Below are 22,798 nucleotides of genomic sequence, written 5' to 3' on the forward strand. Positions count from 1 at the left end.
CACCGCCACCTTGCTCTTCTAGGTCTCTGGTCCCTGACATTTCCTTTCCCTGGAATTTCAGCCGCACACCCCCACTTCCTCCCACACCACACCCTATATCTCTAGTCTACTTACCAAAACCACACATACTCTGCAAGGCTTACGTCTTCCCTACTCGGAACTCCCATAGCACTTAGGGTCTTCCTACATGTAATAAAATTATTTAGGAACCTGTCTTAGCTTCCCGACGAGAGCACAAAATCCTGGAAAACAGCAATCTTCCTATCTTTTATACCTCAAAACTCAAGTCATATCATTTAATACATTTTGGTTTAAAGCATGAATACAGGAAGTGATTAATTTAATTAACAACACAATAAGAGATCTGGACGGCTTTTCTGGAGGTATTTTAAGTACAAAAGCTAAAGTAATTGACCCAAACACTTACCCTCATGTTCCTTCCAGAGAATCCTGAGGGAGGGAGAGGCCCACTTCTTTTTAGTGCCATTCAAAGCACTAAATCTTGTAAATAATTTCTAGGAGCCAGTGTGGGTTGAGGGGATGCACTTGGGCTCCAGAGTCACACAGACCATGGTCTCCAGCCTACCTCTTCCATTGCATGACCCCGGGGAACTTAATTACCCAAATTAAACCTTTAGTTTCCTCATCTGCAAAATGAGCCTCCTCACCTTTTTTCTTTTCTACCTAATTGGGCTATGAGACTTAGATGTGTGCATGTGAAGTACCTAGTAGAGCGACACATGGCAGGAACTATATGTCAGCCCCTCTTCTCCCACTGCCCTGCCTCGTGCAACAGGGAACTTTTCATTATTTTTTAAAGATTTTTTAAAAATGTTTGTTTCTTTATTTTGAGAGAGAGAGAGACCACATGAGCAGGGGAGGAGGAGAGGGAGAGAGAGAATCCCAAGCAGGTTCCTCCCACTATCAGTGCAGAGCCCAGTGCAGGGTTCAAAATCACAAACAGTGAGATCATGACCTGAGCCTAGATCAAGTCGCTGCTTAACCAACTGAGCCCCTAGGTGCCCCCAGGGAACTTTTTAAATTGCCGACTATTTTTGAAGGTAACAAAATATTCTGATAATAAGTATTTTTAACAGCTGCCTGTAGCCCATATGGGCACCAGCTGCCACCTTTGGCCATGGGTTTTCCTTTGGGGTTTCAGTTTGCCATGACCAAGGATAGGAAGAGCCATGCTGGGGCACCTGGGGGTGCTTCAGCCCTGCCCAGTCCTCAGCACCCCATGTCTGCCTTTGTTAACATGAAGGACCTCAGTGCATCACTCAGAAGTGCACAGTCCGTATATTCTCCACCTTAAAGAACAACTGAAAGTTACTGATCAGACTCTGGCAAGCTTTACTTTTTTTTTCTTCTTTATAAAATTACAGTAAAAAAAAAAAAATGCAATGATTCCTGAGCTTAGTAATCCAATTCCCTCCCTTGCTAAATGATTGCCTGACTTCAGTTTGGATGCTTTGGAACACGAGAAGGTGATGCAGGTGATAGTGTGATGGAGTCATGTTATGAAACTGGAGCAACATTTGTCACCTGGTCCTACTCAGCTGGAATGTTCTCGTGTCCTCAGCTTGGGGGAAATCCTGAAGATGGCCAAAGATGACTCCACTGCTCGTTGCTTCCAGGGCCTGCTGATTTTTGGAAATGTGATTGTTGGTGTAAGTAATGAGTATTTTTCAGGAAATTCTGTTCTTTCTGTAATCACAATTTTTGGATTAATCGAAAGTGGGAGTTTAAAGGAAAACCATGATATCCTTACTGGCTTCCTATCTTTTTTCTTCCTAATTTTAGGAAATGTGTTAGCAAAATAGGCTAGCTAGAATTTAATTATATAAATAATCGTATGTAACTATGTGATAGGTCAAAAAAAATGGATATTTCCCTCCCAACTTAAATGGTTTTTTTTTTTTATGTTTAAATGTATATCCAAGTTAGTTAATATGTAGTGCAACAATGATTTCAGGATAGATTCCTTAATGCCCCCTACCCATTTAGCCCATGCCCCCTCCCAAACCCCTCCCTCCCAACTTTAAAACACAAGAATCCGAAAGAAGCCATGTCAACCGTGGTCGTGTGCAAACATTGCCACCACGCACACACTTCGGTGTTTCTTTCCTATTTCGCCTTGATTTGATTTGCATGGAACAGTGCTGTTAAGGCTGTTGGGGACAGATGTTTGCATTTACTTGTCCTTATCATACAGAGGCCAGTACCAGGATGGGAGAGTGGCTCAGAGGTCAGGCTGTGTGGGCTCAGTGTGCTGACAGAGCGCTTGAGAGTCATGATCTCTGGGTCTTGGCCCAGCCCTGCCTCTGACTCCATGACTCTGGACAAGTTATCAGCTTTCAAGGACAAGGTCCCTCATCAATAAAATGCAGAGGGTGGGAAAGATAACCACCAAGGTCACTTCCAGCGCTAATGCTCAGTGCCAGACAAAGACTAGTCTAAATATTATAATCCAGGAATTGGGACGAAGGACCGTGGGAGTTGGGGTGGGAGGCTCTGTTCATACAAGATGTTGTTTGAGTGGTTCATGCCCCACAGACTTTAGATGGTCTGAAATTGCCTGGGTCTTTCCCCCAAATAGCAGTAAGACAGAGTGACAGGTGGGAGGAGGCATACATCCTAGTAATAGGATGGAAGGAGCAGTTTGATTTTCTGGAGATGAGTCTCAGTTCATTGCTTTGAGCCTTTGCAGAGATGGAGTTAGACTCTCTTACTAACCCCTCCCCACACTTTTGCATCCCTTTTCCAACGCTGTTGCACTACCAGCCTGACAGAATGCCCTCTGCCCCCAGATGTGCGGCATCGCCCTGACTGCAGAGTGCATCTTCTTTGTATCCGACCAGCATAGCCTCTACCCGCTGCTCGAAGCCACTGACAATGATGACATCTATGGGGCAGCCTGGATTGGCATGTTTGTTGGCATCTGCCTCTTCTGCCTGTCCATTCTAGGCATTGTAGGCATCATGAAGTCCAACAGGAAAATTCTTCTGGCGGTGAGAGCTTAAAACTCTACGGTTGCCTCCTGGGCCAATTTCGATGGATTCTTTTCTTCTTCCCTGAGCATAGTGATTTGGCTCTTAGTGGGCTAAGTGGGAGCAGAGAGAGACAGGTAAGGGGAGAGAAGGAGGAAACACTCTCCCTGCAGTGAAGCTTGACCATTTTGGGGGCAAAGATGCCCTCCACTATTGCAAGTCCAGAAGATTCCAGTACAGAGAACCCAAAGGAGAGAAACCTGATGGTGACCCTGTTGAGTATGTTCCAGATCTGTGCTTCTCCAACCAGCTGCAGCCAGTGGGTTCAGCCAGGAGCTACATAGGCCAAAGCAGAGACAGAGTGAGAGTTTGATAACTAGAGTTTTTCTCTTGACAACAAGTAGTTTAAAGTATTATTTTAATATTGATCAGTGATATTTTAGGATATAAAATACAAAATATGCATGAATTTTTAAGAGAAAGCATGAGCTTTTTCAGACATTTTTGAGCCCAAGGCTGATGATTTTGTATAATGACCTGCATTTCCTACATTATACATTCACTCTGCTTTTCAGGGCCCCTGGGAAACCTTGATGCACAGCACTAGAGAGTTTGGCTTCAGCTCCATCTGCCTGTGGAGGCTCTAACACTGTGCACCCACAGAGAAGCTTCTGCCCCAAGCCACAGACAGTCATGCCCTCCCTTTGTAGATGGAAGCAAATTTGCAACCAGCTGAGCTAAGAACCCTTGGTATTGGGTCTAGACCTCTATTCTCTGCCCCCCGTGCTCAGGTCAATGGTTTCTCACACTGTGGTGGGGTCCCACCCCCACTCCCCACCCTGAAATAACTCTCCTACCCAAATGCTGAAGGACCTGAGTTACATCTTTATGGAACAAGCCCAGCAACTTAAAGTGCTTGTCGGTTTACTTTTCCTGTGATCTAAACATTGTCCTGGCACCCAGGGAATGCAGAACTTTTACATTCTCTGATTCCTTTAGTGTGAGTTAAGTTCCAGGGCAAAAGCACCCACTTTTTTTGGGTGGGGACAACAATGCAGGGAAAGGGAGAGGAGGGGCAGGTGTCCTCAGAGACCAGCTTCACCTGCATCCTGGTCTCACTTTGGGCCCTCCATGTATTCCTGACACAGCCAGAAGGAAACATTGTTCACCGTGCCCTGCAGAGAAAAGGAGCAGTGCCCCTTCCAAGGGGCTGACAGAGAAAACACCTGAACCCTGGGCCTCCTGTCTGGAGTGTCTCTAAGGGGTTTCTGAGCCTCTCCAAGAGTCATCAAGCTCTTTTTTTTCTTTCAGAGATTTTACTCTTAAGTAATTTCTACACCCAACGTGGGGCTCAAACTCACAACCCCGAGATCAAGAGTCACATGCTCTATGGACTGAGCCAGCCAGGCACCCATAACACAAAGCTCTGACAAAGAACAAGGCAGCAAATGTTCTGAGGCCTCTGAAGGTGCTCCTGCTCCAGCCAGAGCCTTTATCCAAGCTGAGTAATTAGGGCAGCAGAGGGTCCTGCTCAGAGAGCTGCCCAGCTGCCCCTGCCCAGGGAGAGAGGACCGTTTTCCTTGCCCTCCCCCACGGACACTGCAGCAGGGGACCAACAGTGAATGTGCAAGGCTGAGGAAAGCTAAGACAGACCCTCACAAATAGTTCCCATCCCTGATTCAGAGGCAACTTGCTGTTCAGATATTTTCCAGTCACAAACAGGGGCCGCGTGGTGGGGAGGCATCACGTGAACACGTGCATGCACGCATGTGAGTGTGGACACACACACATGAGAGCAACACCACACAGCAAGGTCTGTTCCACTCGCCTGGCCCATAACTGGAAGGGTGGGGCTTGAGAGAAGAATGCCGGCGAAGAGCCGTATACCTGGAGGCTGCCTGCTCCTCTCAGGACCCTTGTCAAGAGGGACAATGGATATTAAACACGATCCGGTCATCTTTTTCTGACCTTTGTAATTCTAAATTTCCAGTAAACCATAAAGAAAATATATCTTAATGAGGGGATTTTTGAAGCTGTACATAGTGTCCGATCCACCAAAACTCTTTTGCCAGCCATTGAACACACACATGCACGCACACCCCAGTTCATTCTCTTGTATTTGTTTTTCTCAGTTAAAGTAGAAATATAGGATATACTGGACTGAGAAAGCTCTGTATTCAATAGCCATTTGTTGTCTGGGGATAAGGAGAGAATTGAGCTGATTAGCACCTAACACCTAGCACCCAGACTTGCTCCAAGCAGCTGATCAATGAAGGTTTGTTGAATGATTTCATTATTGATTAGATGGTTACACTTTGATGAATATGCTGAAAGAATATAACAATTTTTTTTAATTCTCTCTCTGGAGATACATGTAATTCTTTTTTTTTAATTTGTTTCCCTTCCAGTATTTCATTCTGATGTTTATAGTATATGGCTTTGAAGTGGCATCTTGTATCACAGCAGCAACACAACGAGACTTTGTGAGTACAATCACAAAAAGCACAGAGCAAAAGTGATCACATGAATCATTGTTATCATCATAACAATATAAGAGCTGACATGTATTAAGCTCTTACACTGTACCAGGCACTCCAATATGTGCACTAATATTAAATACATAACTACTTGGGGCACCTGGGTGGCTCAGTCGGTTAAGCATCCGACTTTGCCTCAAGGTCATGATCTCACGGTGTGTGAGTTCGAGCCCCGCGTCGGGCTCTGTGCTGACAGCTTGGAGCCTGGAGCCTGCTTTGGATTCTGTGTCTCCCTCTCTCTCTGCCCCTCCCCAGCTCTCACTCTGTCTCTGTCTCAAAAATAAACATTAAAAAAATTTAAATATATAACTACTTAATCCTCATAAGAACTCTATGAAGTAGGTATTATCACTGTGGTCATTTTATAGATTTAAAAAAAAAAAAAATGAGACTTAAAAAGGTGAAGTAACTTGTCCAAGGTTACACAACTGGTAAGGGAAGGAGAAGAATCCTGAGTCCAGGCAGAGCGACTCCAGGACCCAAGCCTGTACTGTTGTGCTCTTCCCCACACTGCAGTAGCCTCTAGCCCTCCAACAGGATGGGCAATAATCCACAGCATCTAAGACTTCCTCTCAATTCAGCATCCCTCATTCTCTCCTTTTCTCCATTTCCCAGTTCAAGCCACCCTACGATGCCTGCCCCCTGCCCTAGTCTCACTGGGATTTCTTTGAGGATGGTAGACTTTAAATTCCCCCTCATAAGGACTTCAGACATGCAGAGCAACCTCCCACATGCACCACCCTTCTTGGTGCCTCTGAGCACAGTTTTACTCCAGCAGTTTTACTCCAGAAGATAACGTTCAGTGCCCCCAGCAACAGGCAGAGCAAATCATTTTGCTTCCTTGGAGATGAGTGTGCTAACTCTTCTTCTTGTGTTGCCTCCTCCTACCATAGTTCACGCCCAACCTCTTCCTGAAGCAGATGCTGGAGAGGTACCAAAATAATAGCCCTCCAAACAATGACGACCAATGGAAAAACAATGGAGTCACCAAGACCTGGGACAGACTCATGCTCCAGGTAATGCCTGCAGTCTTGGGGAGACTCCAGTATCCAGGTGTGAAGATGTGGTTGGAAGTGAAGTCAAAGTGTGGGGACCACAGTCTCTAGGCCGTTTCCTTCAAAAAGAGACTGGACATAGGCAAATTCATGTATTCCTCTCATCTATGCCTCTTGTGTGCACATCACTCAGTGGGACCCCAAGATCTCTATTTTATTCTCAATCCATGATGTTGATTAACTTCTATTTAGGGATAATGACATTGTTAAGAAATCTAGAGGCACATGCTGCCTCTTAGAACTCAGGCATCACTTACATTAAAAGAAAAAGTTTGCTTCCTCCACACCACAGTGAACTCAAGTGGCAATCATTCCCTATTTTGCTTATTTAGTACCTATGGGCTAGTCCTCCTAAGGACCATGGGGTATGAATTGATTTGAATGCCCACTTTTCTCTAACTGGCCATCATACCTTATATGCAAGTTTATCTTAAATATCATCAAAAATCCAAGTCTTTCAGAATATCCATAATCACCCCTACTGCCTTTGTAAACTTTTATCCCTACATAAACCTGAATCTGACCCATCTCTCACACTGCCCCCTCTCACCCCTCCCCTCTACCTGCTCACAGTACATCATCAGCAAACTCCCATATAGCCTCTGTGCCTTCTTTAATGTCTCTTTACCCTCTATCTTCTATCATTTCCTTCATTTATCTGAATATTCCTATTCCAATAATTCTTTTTACCCCATTAGAACCTCCAATTCATTGGCCACTTTTTTTACTTTCTATCACTCTTCTGACCATAGGTCACGTACTTTTTCCACTCTTTTAACAAGAACTAAGCCCTTTGAATGGAAATGGGAATGCCCACATATTTTGAAAAACCTTCTTACCAACTTTTAAAAATACAGTCTAAAATAATCCTGGCTCAAACTTAACCATTCTTCCCCCAAAAGTCTCAGGTCAAAATGCAGGATACTTATTTCCCTTGGTGAGAGATTTTCCATAATCCAGTAGCAAAATAGGACATGCTTTAAAGACAGCTGATTTATCATCAAGTTTGTTGCGAAGTATTTATTCTAAACGTTGAGAGGGGCCTGTAGTTTTAAGTTCTTCCCCTTGAAACATTTGAACAGAATTTGGAAAAAGGAAGGGAAATGATGTGAAGTATGTTTCATCCCTGAACCTCAACTCTATCCAGGTTGTGAGGACATTAGCTATGTGTTCACTGATCTTCATTTCCTATGTAGAGACATAGCTGTGTGCCACCAGGTTTTGGTTATTTTTTTCTCCCATTATTAAAGTCATACATAATTACTTTAGAAAATGTTAAAAATATAAAAATGTAAATAAGAATTATTCCTAATTTCTTCACCACTAGAAGTTTTAATTTTCTGATTTTTGACTTGCTCATATGTCGTGAGAATAATTATAGCTCTCTCACACTGCTGTATCAAGATATTCATATTAATAATAATTAACATTTAGCAAGGGTTTACTATGGACCAGGCATTGTACGAAACAGATTAGGTGCATTAACTAATCATCACTGAAACTCTGAGGACCATGGGCTGTGTTAAGGAAACTAGGCCATGTTTTACAGTTAAGGAAAATGAGGCATAGGGAGTTGAACTCATCAAAGGCCATGGAGCTCATCAATAGCTAGTAAAGTAACAAATGTTGAAGTATTTTCCAACCTCTAAAACGTAAGTTATTAATACCCTCAGCTCTTGTTTGGGGAATTTTATTTTATTTTTATTTTGGTTTTTTCTTAATTTTTTTTTAACATTTATTTATTTTTTTGAGACAGAGAGACAGAGCATGAACAGGCGAGGGTCAGAGAGAGAGGGAGAGACACAGAATCCGAAACAGGCTCCAGGCTCTGAGCTATTGGCACAGAGCCCAATGCGGGGTTCGAACTCACAGACCATGAGATCATGACCTGAGCTGAAGTCAGATGCTCAACCGACTGAGCCACCCAGGCACCCCTGTTTGGGGAATTTTAGTAAACGCAAGATATGGTATACTTTCCGTATCTTCCTTGTCCATAAAATCTCAGTTGCTACATTGATGGCTCTAGCAAGGACCATGAAAGAGAATTTTGTATCTCTCTTCCACTGACAGGACAATTGCTGTGGTGTAAATGGTCCATCAGACTGGCAGAAATATACGTCTGCCTTCCGGACCGAGAATAATGATGCCGATTATCCCTGGCCTCGTCAGTGCTGTGTGATGGACAGTCTTAAAAAACCTCTCAACCTGGAGGCCTGCAAGCTAGGAGTGCCTGGTTACTACCACAAGCAGGTGAGTCCTCGCCACCCCAGACCGGCCAGGTTTCCTGCTCTTCATGAGGGAAATACTGCTTAACTGTAGGTAATAGTCTCTCAAAGAATTCCGCATCCTTTTTCCTAAACCTTTTGTCAACTATTTCCTTCTCTGGTAGTAAAATATGGATGCTAAGATTAGCAGGGTGATCTGGGAAAATCTACATATTAAAAGAATTGACAGAACATGAGAATTGCAATAACAAAGTCCAACTTTTTTAAATGCAAACTATTTGCACAATGTATAGAATTGGTGTTTCAATTTTTTTTAACGTTTATTTTTGAGAGAGAGAGAAAGAGAGAGTGAGAGAGCATGAGCAGAGGAGGGACAAGAGAGAGGGAGACACAGAATCTGAATCAGGCTCCCAGCTCTGAGCTGTTAGCACAGAGCCCAAGGCAGGGCTCAAACCCATGAACCAAGAGACCATGACCTGAGCCGAAGTCAAATGCTTAATCAACTGAGCCACCTAGGGACCCCTAGAACTGGTATTTCAAAAACTATTTACATAAAGCAAAGTTTTGCTCTATTTTTGCAAAATGTAAATTGGAAGGGGTGTATAAAGAGAGAATGCTTTGCTAATTTGCAAAGCAATGGCAATTGCTGATGGTAAATGCAGTAATTATATAACCACATTCCTTATTCAGTGATAATATAGGATAATACTTTTCTTCATGTTTATTTTTTTATTTTGAGAGAGAGAGAGAAAGCTAGCATGTGAGTGGGGGAGGGGAAGAGAGAGAGAGAGAGAGAGAGAGAGAGAGAATCCCAAGCAGGCTCCACCCTGTCAGCTTGAAGCCCAACATGGGGCTCAATCTCATGAACCATGAGATCATGACCTAAGCCAAAATCAAGAGTCAGTGGCTTAACCAACTAAGCCACCTAGGTTCCCCTAGGATAGTCTTAATAAAATATTAGATTGGTGATTTGGTTACAGATGGTTTTTGAGTAAGTGTTTCCAGACTGATGAGAATGATATAATGATCCTGAAAACTAACATTTATTGAGTACTTACTAAAGCCAGACACTGTTCCAAGTACCATATGTATATTAACTCCTTTAAAGGTCAAAGGTAGGGGGCACCTAGGTAGCTCAGTTCATTGAGCGTCTGACTTTGGCTCAGGTCGTGATGTTACAGTCCATGGGTTCGAGTCCCACATCAGGCTCTGTGCTGACAGCTCAGAGCCTACAGCCTGCTTCGGATTCTGTGTTTCCCCCTCTCTCTCTCTGCCCCTCCCCTGCTCACTCTCGCACATGCACACTCTCTCTCTGTCTCTCAAAAAGAAATAAAAACGTTAAAAAAAAAGTAGGCACCATTATGATTCTTACTTTAGGGATGAGGAACTAAGATGTAGAGATATAAGAAGTACCTAGCCCAAGGTCACTCAGCTAGTAAATGGTTGAATCAGGCTTAATACCCCAGCAGTCTGGTTCCAGAGCCTAGCCTGTAAACCAAGAAAGAATTTGGAAATATTCCCAAATAGCCCAAAGCGAATCCTTGTATCATTGTAGCCAGCCTCTGAAAGGTTTATACTGCTTTGCGAGTTACCATTTTGAGGAAAGTTGGTTGTGTGCCAGTTTGTTAAATAATCTGAGAAATGTCAGACTCCTTAGTCTGGCAGTAAATAATGCAACGTGCACGTTCAGAATGAAGGACACTGTACAGCTGATCATCATCCCACATCTGGAAGGGTGCCTGGACTGGGATTGGATGCATTAATCTGGAAAAGGACGTGGGGGTGATGTAGATTATTTTGCAGAATCCTTCAAAGCAACCCTTATTTAGCTTTTCAGCAGCATTGTTTTAGTGTCATTTTAATCAGGTACATTCAGACTGCTCTAAAGATTCTATTTATTCCTTATAATCACAATATGCAATATAATTATCACTCTCAGGAGTAATAAAATGCTTTCCATATTTCAACCTTGGCAGTGACCCTCACAAACATATCTTGATTGGACTGTAATTACATAGAAATTATATCATCTCTGTGAGAGAGACAGAAAGGGGTATTTGCCCTCAGATAATCAGTTTATCTCCCTAGGACATGTGATGTTCTAGTAGGGAGGGACCTTCACTCGAGTTTTGACAACCCTTCTCACATTCTCCCTTTCGGTTCCTTGGCCTCACCTGTCCTTAACATTTCCATCTCCTTACCCACCCACCAGCTACACCACAGCTACAAACTCATCATCACGCAACCCTACTCTCCTGCCAAATTCCTGGACCTGAAATTCTTCTCTCTGTCCCTGTCTCTAACTTCCTTCTGTCTCTAACTCCCTGTGCTCCTACTTTCTCAATCTCACTCATTCTTCACTCTCGACATAGTTCTTATCTTCTAATCCTTTCCACTTCTCCCCCTCCTGGTCCTCCAGATTCCCACACACCACAATCCTTTCCACATTATAAGTCCTGCTAATTCTCCTATAGCAATCCCTTTCCACAAAGCAAAATATGCCACCCAGTACTTCATACACTGTACTTCTGTCATTGCAGTTGACATATCATAAGTATTTTTTCACAAGGCTCCTTTTTTCTGAGTCCCCTTGAGGACCATGCATTACTCCATTCTGTGTCTCCAGTACCCCACAGGCTGCCTGGCACAATGCAGGCATTGGGGAATGTTTGGTGGGTGGGTGGTTGAAGAGATAAATGACTCTTTTTCATATCCATATTGTGGCTTTTCAAAATCTGCATAAATGAAGGCTAACAAAATTAGGGATGTCATCATAAGTGTGGTGATAATAGAAATCAACCAGGGCGCCTGGGAGGCTCAGTCGGTTCAGTGTCTGACTCTTGATCTCAGCTCAGGTCATGATCTCGCAGTTCGTGAGTTTGAACCCCATGTTGCACTCTGCGATGACAGCACAGAGTCTGCTTGGGATTCTCTTTCTGCCCTTCTTCTCTCTCCCTCTCTCTCTCTTTCTTCCCTCTCTCTCTCTCTCTCTCAAAATAAACTTAAAAAAATAAATAAACCAGAATTTCATATAGCATGTAAGATGCTGGTATATGTATTCTTACTCATGCTCCAACTGCCCTAGAAATGCTACGTGCTATCTAATCACTATACCTCAAGAACATTATCACAGAACTAAGGAAGACCAAAGTAAGCACCACTACAATGATAAAAAGGCATCATGAAAAGGCACTAAATAAGAAGAGGTGAAAAACCTGGGGCTTTTGTCTGTGAGTTCCATGAGAACAATACCCATGTCTGTCTTGTCACTGCTGAATGTCCAGCCCAGTGCCTGGCACCTGACATAAGTGGGCTTTTGTACATGTGAGGACAAATGACCCCCCTCCCAGGATTGTCAGGAGGATCAGTGAGTAATGGGTACAGGAGTGTTTGTGAACTATTGTGTCACGAATGATACTGTCATAATCATCTCTTTGTATCATGTTCCATTCATTCTATCAATGTTTATTGGGTGCTTATTTTGTGCCAGGCACTTGTGCTGGGTTCTAGAGATTCAACAATGAGCACAATAAGATCCCTGCCCTCCAGAGCTTGCACTGTGGTATGGGAGGCACCAAACAAATTACCAAGTAAATACATGATACATTCCAGGTAGTGATAAATGCCATAGACAGAAATAAAGCAGGGTAGGTATATAAGGAACGATAGGGTTTTTTTTTTCTCTATGGTGGTCAGGAAAGGCTTTGTTGAGATAGTATCTGCATAGAGTTCTGAATTAAGTGAGGAAATGAGACCCTGACTTAAAGAAGATTGGGGAAGAGAGTTCTAAGGAAAAGAAGCAGCAAGTGCAAAGGCTCTGAAGTGGGAGCATTCTTAGCTTTTTAAATTTTTTTTAGTTTATTCATTTTGCAAAGAGAGAGAGAGGGAGCACAAACAGTGGAGTGGCAGAGAGAGAAGGAGAGACACAGAATCTGAAGCAGGCTCCAGGCTCTGAGGTGTCAGCACAGAGCCCGACGCAGGGCTCAAACCCATAACTGTGAGATCATGACGTGAGCTGAAGTCAGAGGCTTAACCTACTGAGCCACCCAGGCACCCCGTTAGCTTTTTAGAGGAACACCAAGGACATCAGCATGGCAAGGCCAGAATGAGTGGAGGAGTAGAAGGCAAAGATGATCTAGAATTTGTAGGGCTTGAATCTGCAGGGAAGGATCCCCCTTAGGAAAAAAACCCTAAAAATATGCATACAAAATTAGGTGCAGGGCCTTGAAATGGTCTTGCAAGTAAGCAGCCCTGGAGCTTAAGCTCATTAGCTTTGCAGGGAAACAGCTTCTGGTAGAGGAAGCTGGGGTCATAGAGGCAGAGCCGCATCAGAGAGTATCCCGCAGGCCATTGCGAGGACTCAGAATTTCATTTTAAGCGTGGCGGAGAGCCATTTCTTTTGAGCAGGGATTTGAAGTTATCTGATTTATGTTTTATAAGCATCCCTCTGGCACTATATAAAGGCATCCTACTGGATGCCAACAGTAGGCTCAGGCCTCAGGGAGACCAATGAAGAGGCCATTGTAGTAATTCTGGTGTGAGACCATAGTGGACCAAAGTGGTAGCAGGAGTTAGTAAGTGTTTGAATTTGAGATATAGTTTTTAAAGTTTATGTATTATGTATTTTGAGAGGGGGGAAACCAGTGGGGGAGGGGCAGAGAGAGAGGAAGAGAGAGAGAGGGAGAGAGAGACAGAGAGAGAGAGAGAGAGAGAGACAGAGAGAGAGAATCCCAAGCAGACTCCATGCTTCCAGTGCAAAGCCCAACACGGGCTCACACCCACAAATTGTGAGATCATGACCCGAGGCAAAGAGTCAGACACTTAACTGACTGAGCCACCCAGGTGTCCCTGAGATATATTTTAAAAGTAGACCCAGGCTGGCTCAGTTGGAAGAGTATGCTACTCTTGATCTCAGGGTTGTAGGTTTGAGCCCCATGTTGGTGTAGAGATTGCTTAAAAATAAAATCTTAAAAAAATACAAATAAAGTAGACCCAAAAAGTTTTCCCTGAGTATTTGATGTTGGATAAGAGAAGAACAGTTAGGGCGCCTGGGTGGCTCAGTCGGTTAAGCATCTGACTTCAGCTCAGGTCACGATCTTGCGGTCGGTGAGTTCAAGCCCCGCGTCAGGCTCTGGGCTGATGGCTCAGAGCCTGGAGCCTGCTTCCGATTCTGTGTCTCCCTCTCTCTCTGCCCCTCCCCCATTCATGCTCTGTCTCTCTCTGTCTCAAAAATAAATAAATGTTAAAAAAAATTTAAATAAAGATAATTCAATTTTTTTACTTGAGCATGTAATTGAATGGAGACGTCTGTAATATAGAGAAGAATAAATGGAGAAAATAGAGGTACTTAGCAAAGGCAGGGTGCGTAAGTGGGTTAACAAGGGACTGGAACAGGGTCTGAAAAGATGGAACCTTAAACAGTCACCTATAGCCACTGGGCAGGGCCTAAACTTCAAGGTCAGCCTTTGGAGAACATTTCCCTCTGGACATGAAAGTCCACGGAATCATCTGGTGATTGCATTTCCTAGACTTCTCCCAGGGCTTTAGCATGGGTCACTCAGAGGTCAGCCCTAGCCCTGTGTGTGTGTGTATTACTCCAACTTCACATGGTGACTGGAACAGAGTGTGCCAAATATACAAACTTTCTGGATTATGGCATGCATGAATGAATGATTTGATTAATAAAAAATGAATCATTTGCACGCACACATGGCTTTTCACGCCCTCACTAGAATCCAATAAAGATATGTTGAAACATAGTGTCAAATGAAAGCATGAAACAGGACTTTTTTTAATGGTTAAAAAAAAACAACTCTGATTTTCATAGATTAGAAGTTTTCTTTAAGCATAAACAGGGGTGCCTGGGTGGCTCAGTCAGTTAAGCGTCCGATTTTGGCTCAGGTCATGATCTCACAGTCTGTGAGTATGAGCCCCGCGTCGGGCTCTGTGCTGACAGCTCAGAGCCTGGAACCTGCTTTAGATTCTGTCTCCCTCTCTCTTTGCCCCTCCCTGCTCATGCTCTGTCTCTCTCTGTCTCAAAAATAAATGAAAACATTAAAAAAAAAAAAAAGAATAAATAATCACGGGCACCTGGGTGGCTTAGTTGGGCATCTGACTCTTGGTTCTGGCTCTGGTCATGATCTTGTGGTTTCAGGAGTTCGAGCCCTGTGTTGGGCTCTGTGCTGGCAGTGCAGAACTGCTTGGGATTCTCTCTCTCCTCTCTCTTTCTCTGCCCATCCCCCGCTTGTGCACACTCTCTCTCTCTCTCTGAAAAAAAAATAAAACTTCAAAAAAAAAAAAAAGAATAAGCAAATTAAAAAGTAATTGTCCCCTCAAAACAACTCACCAATTTAGGAGAGAAAAATACTCAAATTTTATTAAGAATACTTTATATTGTACTTTATACTACAGTTTTTTAAAAAAAGAATACTTGACAGTGTCCGTGTATTCAATTAAAAAAAAAAAAAAGTCAGACTAAAATAGCAGCACCTTTGTTAGAGTGAGTGATAAAAACACAAAATAATGTGATATAGAGTAGCTGTTGAACAGAATTATTTCTATCCCCTCGGCAGAGCCCTGTTAATACCTGGATGTCCACGGGGATGTGGAAATAGCCTGGTTATGTTGAATTAGACTTTGGAAGAGTATTGATACAAATAGATATCTGCTTTTCCCCCATCTCTTACATCTTTCTCTCTGGTTCCTCTCACACCCACGTGGGATCACCTGCCCCTCCAGGGCTGCTACGAACTCATTTCTGGACCGATGAACAGACATGCCTGGGGGGTCGCCTGGTTTGGATTTGCCATTCTCTGCTGGACTGTGAGTATTTCCCTGCACAAGTTAAGGAGAGGACTTGAGATTAACCCCTGGTTAATCCAGCCACACTAGACAGTCTGGAAACAAAACCTTGGACCTGAGGGCTAGTCAGGAAGCTGCTGGCACCAGACCAAGGACAGTGGATTCCCCTGGCAAGTGGGTGTTCACATCCCCTACCAGAGAAGAGATGGGCCCTACTAGCCACATCCTTCTTCAGGCTGATGGGGAAGCATTTGCCTGCCCTTCCGGCTGTCTAGATCTCATGAATTCATTATAGTTAAATACCAAACACTGTCAGCTCCCTAGATGGCTCCTGCCCAGCATTGATCTGCGTTTGCTCCTTCCAAAGAGCTGTCTCCTCCAGGCTCACCTCATCTACTTTATCTGATATTCATGCAACAGAAAGGTAGGGCAGTGGTTCTCAGCCCTGGCTGCACATTAAAACTTCCTGGAAGAGCTCGGGGAAAAGAAACTATGCATGAGCCCCAAACTCTGAGATTCTGATTCAGTGGATCTAGGGGCAGGACCCAGGCATTTAAAAAAAAAAAAGATTTTTTTTTTTCCACATAATTCTAATTTGCTGTCAGGATTTAGAGCCACTCATTGCATTCAGGAAGAAGTTCTAAACTTTTGGTTTCAGAACCCCTTCACACTCTCAAAAATTACTGAGGACTCCAGCAAGCTTTTATTTATGGGGGCTATATCTATTTATAGTTACGCTATGAGAAATTAACGCAGAATTTTAAAAAATACTTATTAATTCATTTAAAGTAACAATAATAAACTGATTACATGTTACTGTTAACAATATATTTTTGTGAAAAAAGTGCCTATTTTCCAAAACAAAAACGATGAGAAAAGTAGCATTGTTTTACATTTTTAAAAGTATCTTCGATGTCTGGTTTTGATAGAAGACAGCTGGGTTCTCATATTTGCTTCTTCACTTCCTCTGTAATAGTATATTGCTTAGGTTGAAGGATTTTAAGAAAATCCATCCTCACACTGATAGGTAGTAAAAAAACCAAGAATGTTTTGATAACCTTATCTAAACATAATTGTGAATATTCTTTGATATTACACAAAGCTTGACAACTAGTAGTTTTTAAACATTAGTTGCAATGTGGATTCTAAAATTATGTCAACAAACTTTTCAGACTGTTATATTAAAATAGGTTACATCAGTTTGTCTTGAAATTTGCATACGTCATTTACCCAATGGTGATTCTGTTAACAACATGCATCGGTTATTTGGGAAAATATTGATTCATTGTGTTATGCTGATCTTCCAAATGTAGGCTGAATTCTCTATGCAATATCAATAAATCACATTCATTGTTATTGCCATATTGGAAAGGACCTTAAGCATGGGGGTGCTATGGGCCCATCATGACAGAAACAAGTTTCCTGAGTTTTGCTTGAGTGCCCAAATTTATCACTGGCAACAAGTATTGTCAGTTGTTTTCCTCAAAGTGACAGACTCACTTGGTAAAATTTTGAGAAAATGTCTGCCAAACATCCAATCTGAATAACTGTAGCTTGTCTATTAGTCATTTTTTCAAGTAAAAGTCGTGTTGCATGAAAAAATGGCTGGTTTAGCATACAACTCAATTACACGAGTGCTTTGCCTTCAGACAACCATCAGGTTTCACTATGCAACAAACTGCTTTGTGCATACTTTGTTTCAAGAATATTAAAAAAGATGTATATTCAAAGGTGAACACTTAATAAAATTAGTAATTCTTACTGCTTCACCAAAAACAATCTTAAAATTCTAAAACTCTAAATCTCTTAAGTCTGCCTTTTTTTTTTTTTTTTTACTGCAAGTACACAGCAGTGAAGAATACACTGACTACTAACACGGTTTAGTGCCTCTACCTTAAATCCTGCTAAGATGCCAGCAGTTTTACTTTCCACTGTTTTGCATCATCAGTACAAACGTGAAAACAGTAAAAAGGGCAAAAAAAAAAAAAAAAGTCTTAACATCGCTATGCAAAAGGTCTTGACCTCATGGACACCCACAAGGGTCCCTTGGGTGGTTAAGCACCACACTTTAGGAAATGCTGGGTTTGGGGTGAGAAGCTGAGTGAGGCAGGCAGGAAGGGAAAATCATTTCCTCTGAGAAGTCATCGGTGGTCCCTCACCCACCCTCAGGAACTCCCACAACACTCTGCACACACCTCTGTCATGTAATGGTCACTCTACTACAATGGATTTGTCTCTGCCAAAAGCCTGGGAACCAGCAGAGGTTCTGTATCCCCAGTGCTTAGCAGAGCACATGGCATGTGCTTGATACTTTGTTGAATGAATGAAAAATTGTAACAGTGAAGTTCCTATTCACCCATGCTAGCAGGAACTGTGGGATAATGTTTAAAGGCTCTCAAGGACCTTAAAACTCCAGACCAGTTAAAACCCTTGACATTTCCACAAGCCTCAAATGGACTCTGAATCTAGGAAGCCCTCCTGAATGAAATTCAAAAGAGGGAAGGGAAGGAAACCAAGTATAGTGAGGACCTGCTATGGACAAGGTGTCATATCCAATGCTTTTAGCATTAAATCCCTAGAATAATAGCTAGGTAGGTAGCCACTCTCCTTGGTTAAGTTCCTCACTCTCTCAGTCTCTTCACTGGGTTCTGGAAGCACTCAGTGGAGTTATATGCATAGCAGTCAGGACAGTGTCTGATGTGTAGTACGTAGTCAATAAACATCAGACATTAGTAGTAATGATAGTTTATGATCTCATTCCATCTTCTAACTTGGGGGGTAGGTGAAGAAGATGGTACTATCTCTACTTTCCAGATGTAGGGAGGGAGGAGCAGAGCTGCAGAAGAACCCAGATATTCCAGCCCCTTGCCTGAGTCCAATGCCTTGAGTTCTGTGGCATTCTGCAGGGGCAGCCGCACCAGGTCATAAGCATTTTTGGGAAAAGAGGGAGTCCTGTGGGAGGAGAGGTTCAATAGTAGAAGATAAGAAAATTGTACCTCCAAATGGTACATACGAGAAATAGGAAGCCACTGGAGGGTCATTAGCCCTGATGGGAAGAAGAAAGGATTTCCCCAGGGGTGCTAGTTTAGCACAGAGGTGAGAGGAGCAATCCCAGAAGACGGCAAGTCTGGGTGCAGTTTGGGACAGGGAGGTGGGAAATGGGGAAGGTGTGTCTGAGTGGCAGGATAGTTACCTCTGCCCCATGAGGTGTTATTTGTTTGTTTTTAGTTTATTTACTTACTTACTAAGAGAGAGAGAGAATGCAAGCAGGGGAGGGGCAGACAGAGAGGGAAAGAGAGAATCCCAAGCAGGCTCCATGCTGCCAACGCGATCTCAAGAACTGTTAGATCGTGACCTGAGCCAAAATCAAGAGCCGGTCTTTTAGCAGACTGAGCCACCCTGGTGTCCCTGCCCCACGAGGTTTCTTAAGGTGAGATTACTCCTAAAAATTCAGCATCATCTAAGCCTGAGTGAACCTAACATCCTTTTCCCCCCAAGTATGAGATGTTTCTAAAACAATTCCTTATTTATTTTTTGGCCTTTCTATTCTAGTTTTGGGTTCTCCTGGGTACCATGTTCTACTGGAGCAGAATCGAATATTAAGAATGAAGTGTCGCCATTATACCACCTTCCTCCAGCGACTCTGGACCGCGCGCTGCAAGCTTGCTTTCCCAGTATATATCTCACATCTGAGCCCTGAGGGGATGTGTGCATTCTTACTCAAATTACCAAGTCAGTTGGTGTGGTGTTCCTCTGAGCTCTCAGCCTCTCAAAATTCTCACTAGTGTTTTCAGCTTGGTCTGGGGTTCTGCGACATTTTTATACATGGTAGGAAAAGGAGACTTTAGAAAGATGGTAACTACTTCCACCCCTGTTTATGTTTAATTTGGGGGCATAAAGACATCCACAGTAACCTGTGATATCGCAGTAAGCCCAAGTCTGTATTTGGAAGGCAAATATTTCTCACTGCTTTCTAAAAGAGACTTCCAAAGGCTTTTATTCAAGTCAACTTTGCACAGGTGGGAGAACTAAGGAAAAGTTGGCCTTTGTTCTATGGCCTTTGTTCTTTGGTGTCTTTGGCCTTTGTTCTATGGTGTCTCCCATCTACGCAGACTCATGTGATTCCCTTAATGCCAACTTAGGACACCTTTATTCTCCAGGACAATATCCAACCTTGAGTTAATAGTGGTTGAAACTTCCTCTCAGACACAGCAGAGTGATATGTTGTGTATTAAGCTCAGTTCTCCCATGAAAAGTATATGGACTTTTGGGGACAAAGAAGGGGCTTGTCACATATTCACCCATGTCAACTTTTGAAACACCTTTCAAACAAGAGAGAAGCAAGCTGGCTATTAGCGACATGATTTATGGTGATTTCTGTTACTGTCAAAATATTCCTCTTCTGAACTGTTTCTATTTGTGGTCCTGAAAGAAATTCTTATAATTCAATATTTGTCTAGTCTTATAAATAAAGAAGGCTTTTAAATATGTTCACCTTGTTTTGTGTTTACCAGTGGCATAATTGGTCATATACAAGTATAACAAAATGAGTGGTCCAACCGCAGAGCCTTTTAGGCTCATGGGAATTAAAGTGTAGGAGATGGAAAATGCAATAGGGTGAGGTTTCCTGCTGGATACTCTGTAACCTTGCTGTGCAGTTAAATGGTTGGAACTTCTAAATTTACTTTCACTTTTCACTCCTGCCACACTTAGCCCAATAGCAGTGATGGAGCTCCAGCTCTTCAATCCTTTTCTTCTACAAAGGAAGCATCTCAAACTTCCAACTGCTGAACTGTGTCCCCTAGGAAGGAAATGTATGTTTCCTTCATGGTCTTACTCGCAGATGACTCACAGAGTGCCCTGATCTCATGCCCCAGTCAGGTTCTGGTGAGTTGGGCTGAGCCCTGGGATGTTGTGCGGGGGGCGGGGGGGGGGGGGGAGAGGAGTGCCTTCGCCATGCACCTGCTGGTAAAACTGGGGTGACAGCCTGATCCTTAATTCCCAGGATAGGGGACCAAAGGCTCATGTCCTGATGCCCAACTGGCTTGCCCTCCCCTGCCTCACCTTGTATCTCCAGGAGAGTGCTTGGGATGTCAGGATAAATGACACCTGTACTTGGCTGAGATTCTCTCCATGGTCTTTTAGAAGAAAGAGAGGGAAGGACCTCACTCTGGGCAAAGTTTTGAAATGCCTCTCTCATGTGTTCCGATGCCTTTTGCTTCTAGTGCTAACCAGGTTTTCCAGTGCCCTCACGCTCTCTGCTGACTGAGCAAATTCTGCCCCAAACCACTCCTGACTTTCCCTCTAGGGCTTCATGCTCCAAAAATCTACCTACAAAATTTCATTCTTCTTGTGATTTGATCTCAGCTAGGTTAAGGGAAAGCTTTGTACAGACTAATTCATACTAAGGAGTGAATGACAGCTAGTTCCCACTCCCTTAATCTTCTATGTGGATTTTTCATTGATAACTGAAAATGATTTCTAGTTGGTAAAAATCCAAGGCAGCTGTGGGAACAGGAAAGAGCTGTTGTGGGGCAAGATGGCCCGCCTGCTGCTCTCTAAATCTTACCTCCTGCCTTCTCTACCAAGAATTAACTAGAAAGAGAACAGGCCTTCAGTTAGTAAGTGCCCCTTGTCACCTCTCCAGCTAGCCTTCTACCTGGAGCCTCAGCCTCATCTTCAGAGAAGGTGCAAATTCCACTGTAAATGTGGACAGACTTCGTTCCTCCAAAAACCAAATAAGGCCCCGAACTCAGGTACCACTACATCCAGGCCGCTAACACTCGGGTAGGACATACCCTTCAGCTGAGAGAATCCCAGACCTGGAGACTTCTCTGCACTGGAGAAATCCAGCCACTCAGGACTGTGCCTTGTGCCCCAGAGGTCTTCAGTTTAACCTCGGGGCAGTTTCCACTCTGCCTAGTTTGGGCCTCCACCTTTCTCCACCTTCCCTGGAAGCCCAGCCTTCCTCACTTCCTTCTGGCTTCTGGGACTGTTAGTGGGACTCACACCACCATTCAGGCCCCAGGGTGAGGCCCAGGTCCAGCCTCACCAGACCAAGGAGAGTAGGAGCACCTGGATCTGGGGAGCTGGCAGGCTGCTGTGCTCAAGACCCACCCAGACAAACCATCTTGAGAAATTCCCACTTCTCCAACAGTCCATGCAACAGTCCATGGGCCTGCTTATCAGGTACCAAAGAGCAATTACTACCTAACACCAAAAATGGGTCAGGCTAACTCTGGGGTAGGTTTCACTTGGCGGCAATGGCAGATGGGTCATCGCGCTCTCTTGGTTCGCCGGTTCCTCCCAGGGTGTCACCCGGGCTCCTGGCATGCTGCGTACACAGAATGTTATAAAGCCCACTGCTCAGGTTTGTTAGCCCTGTAACTATTTTTCCTACATGAGCTGGAATACACAGAAACTGCTCCAATTCTAAGCAGCACATCAGATACTTCCTGGCTACCCATAAAGAAGAGAAAGAACAGTGGTCACGTGAATTCGAAAATCCAATCTCCTCTCAAAGCTCCACCCTACGCCCCCACCCAGCCCACTGAGGAGCAGGGTTGTGGCTGAGAAACTGAAAACTGAGCTGGTTTCTTATCTCTACTGAATGACCAATTGCCTTTCTCCTTCAGAATCGAATATTTCCTTCCTTTTGTCTTTTCTGCTTCACCACACCCAGATCCTTATCACCTTCTATACTTGAGACTCAATCAAAAAAGAAACCCAGAAAAAAAAAAAAAAAAAAAGCCAGAGAAGACTAGTTGTAAGCTACTGAGTTTGCTTTCATGTGTGACATTTTTATCATAAGGCTTGAATGATCCCATCTGATGAGGAGATCCACAAACATCTTGGAAAAAGGCAGCATTGCTGAGAAATGCATAGTTCCCAGACCCTTCTCCAAGCAACCCTCCCCACAATCCCCAACCAACGCCCAATACACACACACACACACACACACACACACACCCCTACCTTTGACGGAGACAAATAACCAAATCCTGGGGTTAGAGAAAGCTTGCCATCATGCCCTACTTTCTAATGGCCTCTACCCTGGGTTCCTGCTGAAAAAGAAAACAAGAGCAGCCCAACAGTCAGAAACTGGCCTGCACTCATACCTATAGGCAATCCTATCAGATGTAAACAATCCCACAGAACACCAACTTCAGATAAGGTCACATAAAATGAGG

At 43.5% G+C, this 22,798-nt stretch overlaps 1 protein-coding gene across 2 annotated transcripts in view; it reads left to right on the forward strand.

Moving 5' to 3' along the window:
* Positions 1–20,098, forward strand: part of UPK1B (uroplakin 1B) — a 30,089-nt gene extending 9,991 nt beyond the window's left edge. Inside the window, exons 2-8 of one of the 2 annotated variants that reach the window (XM_053220897.1) lie at positions 1,463–1,670; positions 2,811–3,011; positions 5,399–5,473; positions 6,421–6,543; positions 8,653–8,832; positions 15,546–15,629; positions 19,161–20,098. In XM_053220897.1, the coding sequence (XP_053076872.1) occupies positions 1,521–1,670; positions 2,811–3,011; positions 5,399–5,473; positions 6,421–6,543; positions 8,653–8,832; positions 15,546–15,629; positions 19,161–19,211 (864 nt within the window). In that variant the 5' untranslated portion in view covers positions 1,463–1,520 and the 3' untranslated portion in view covers positions 19,212–20,098. The remainder of the gene's footprint in view (positions 1–1,462; positions 1,671–2,810; positions 3,012–5,398; positions 5,474–6,420; positions 6,544–8,652; positions 8,833–15,545; positions 15,630–19,160) is intronic. The other variant, XM_015078239.3, reaches the window with a different exon arrangement.
* The last annotated feature ends 2,700 nt before the right edge of the window (positions 20,099–22,798 follow it).

Source organism: Acinonyx jubatus, chromosome C2 (assembly GCF_027475565.1).
Source record: "Acinonyx jubatus isolate Ajub_Pintada_27869175 chromosome C2, VMU_Ajub_asm_v1.0, whole genome shotgun sequence".
Classification (NCBI taxonomy): Eukaryota; Metazoa; Chordata; class Mammalia; order Carnivora; family Felidae; genus Acinonyx; species Acinonyx jubatus.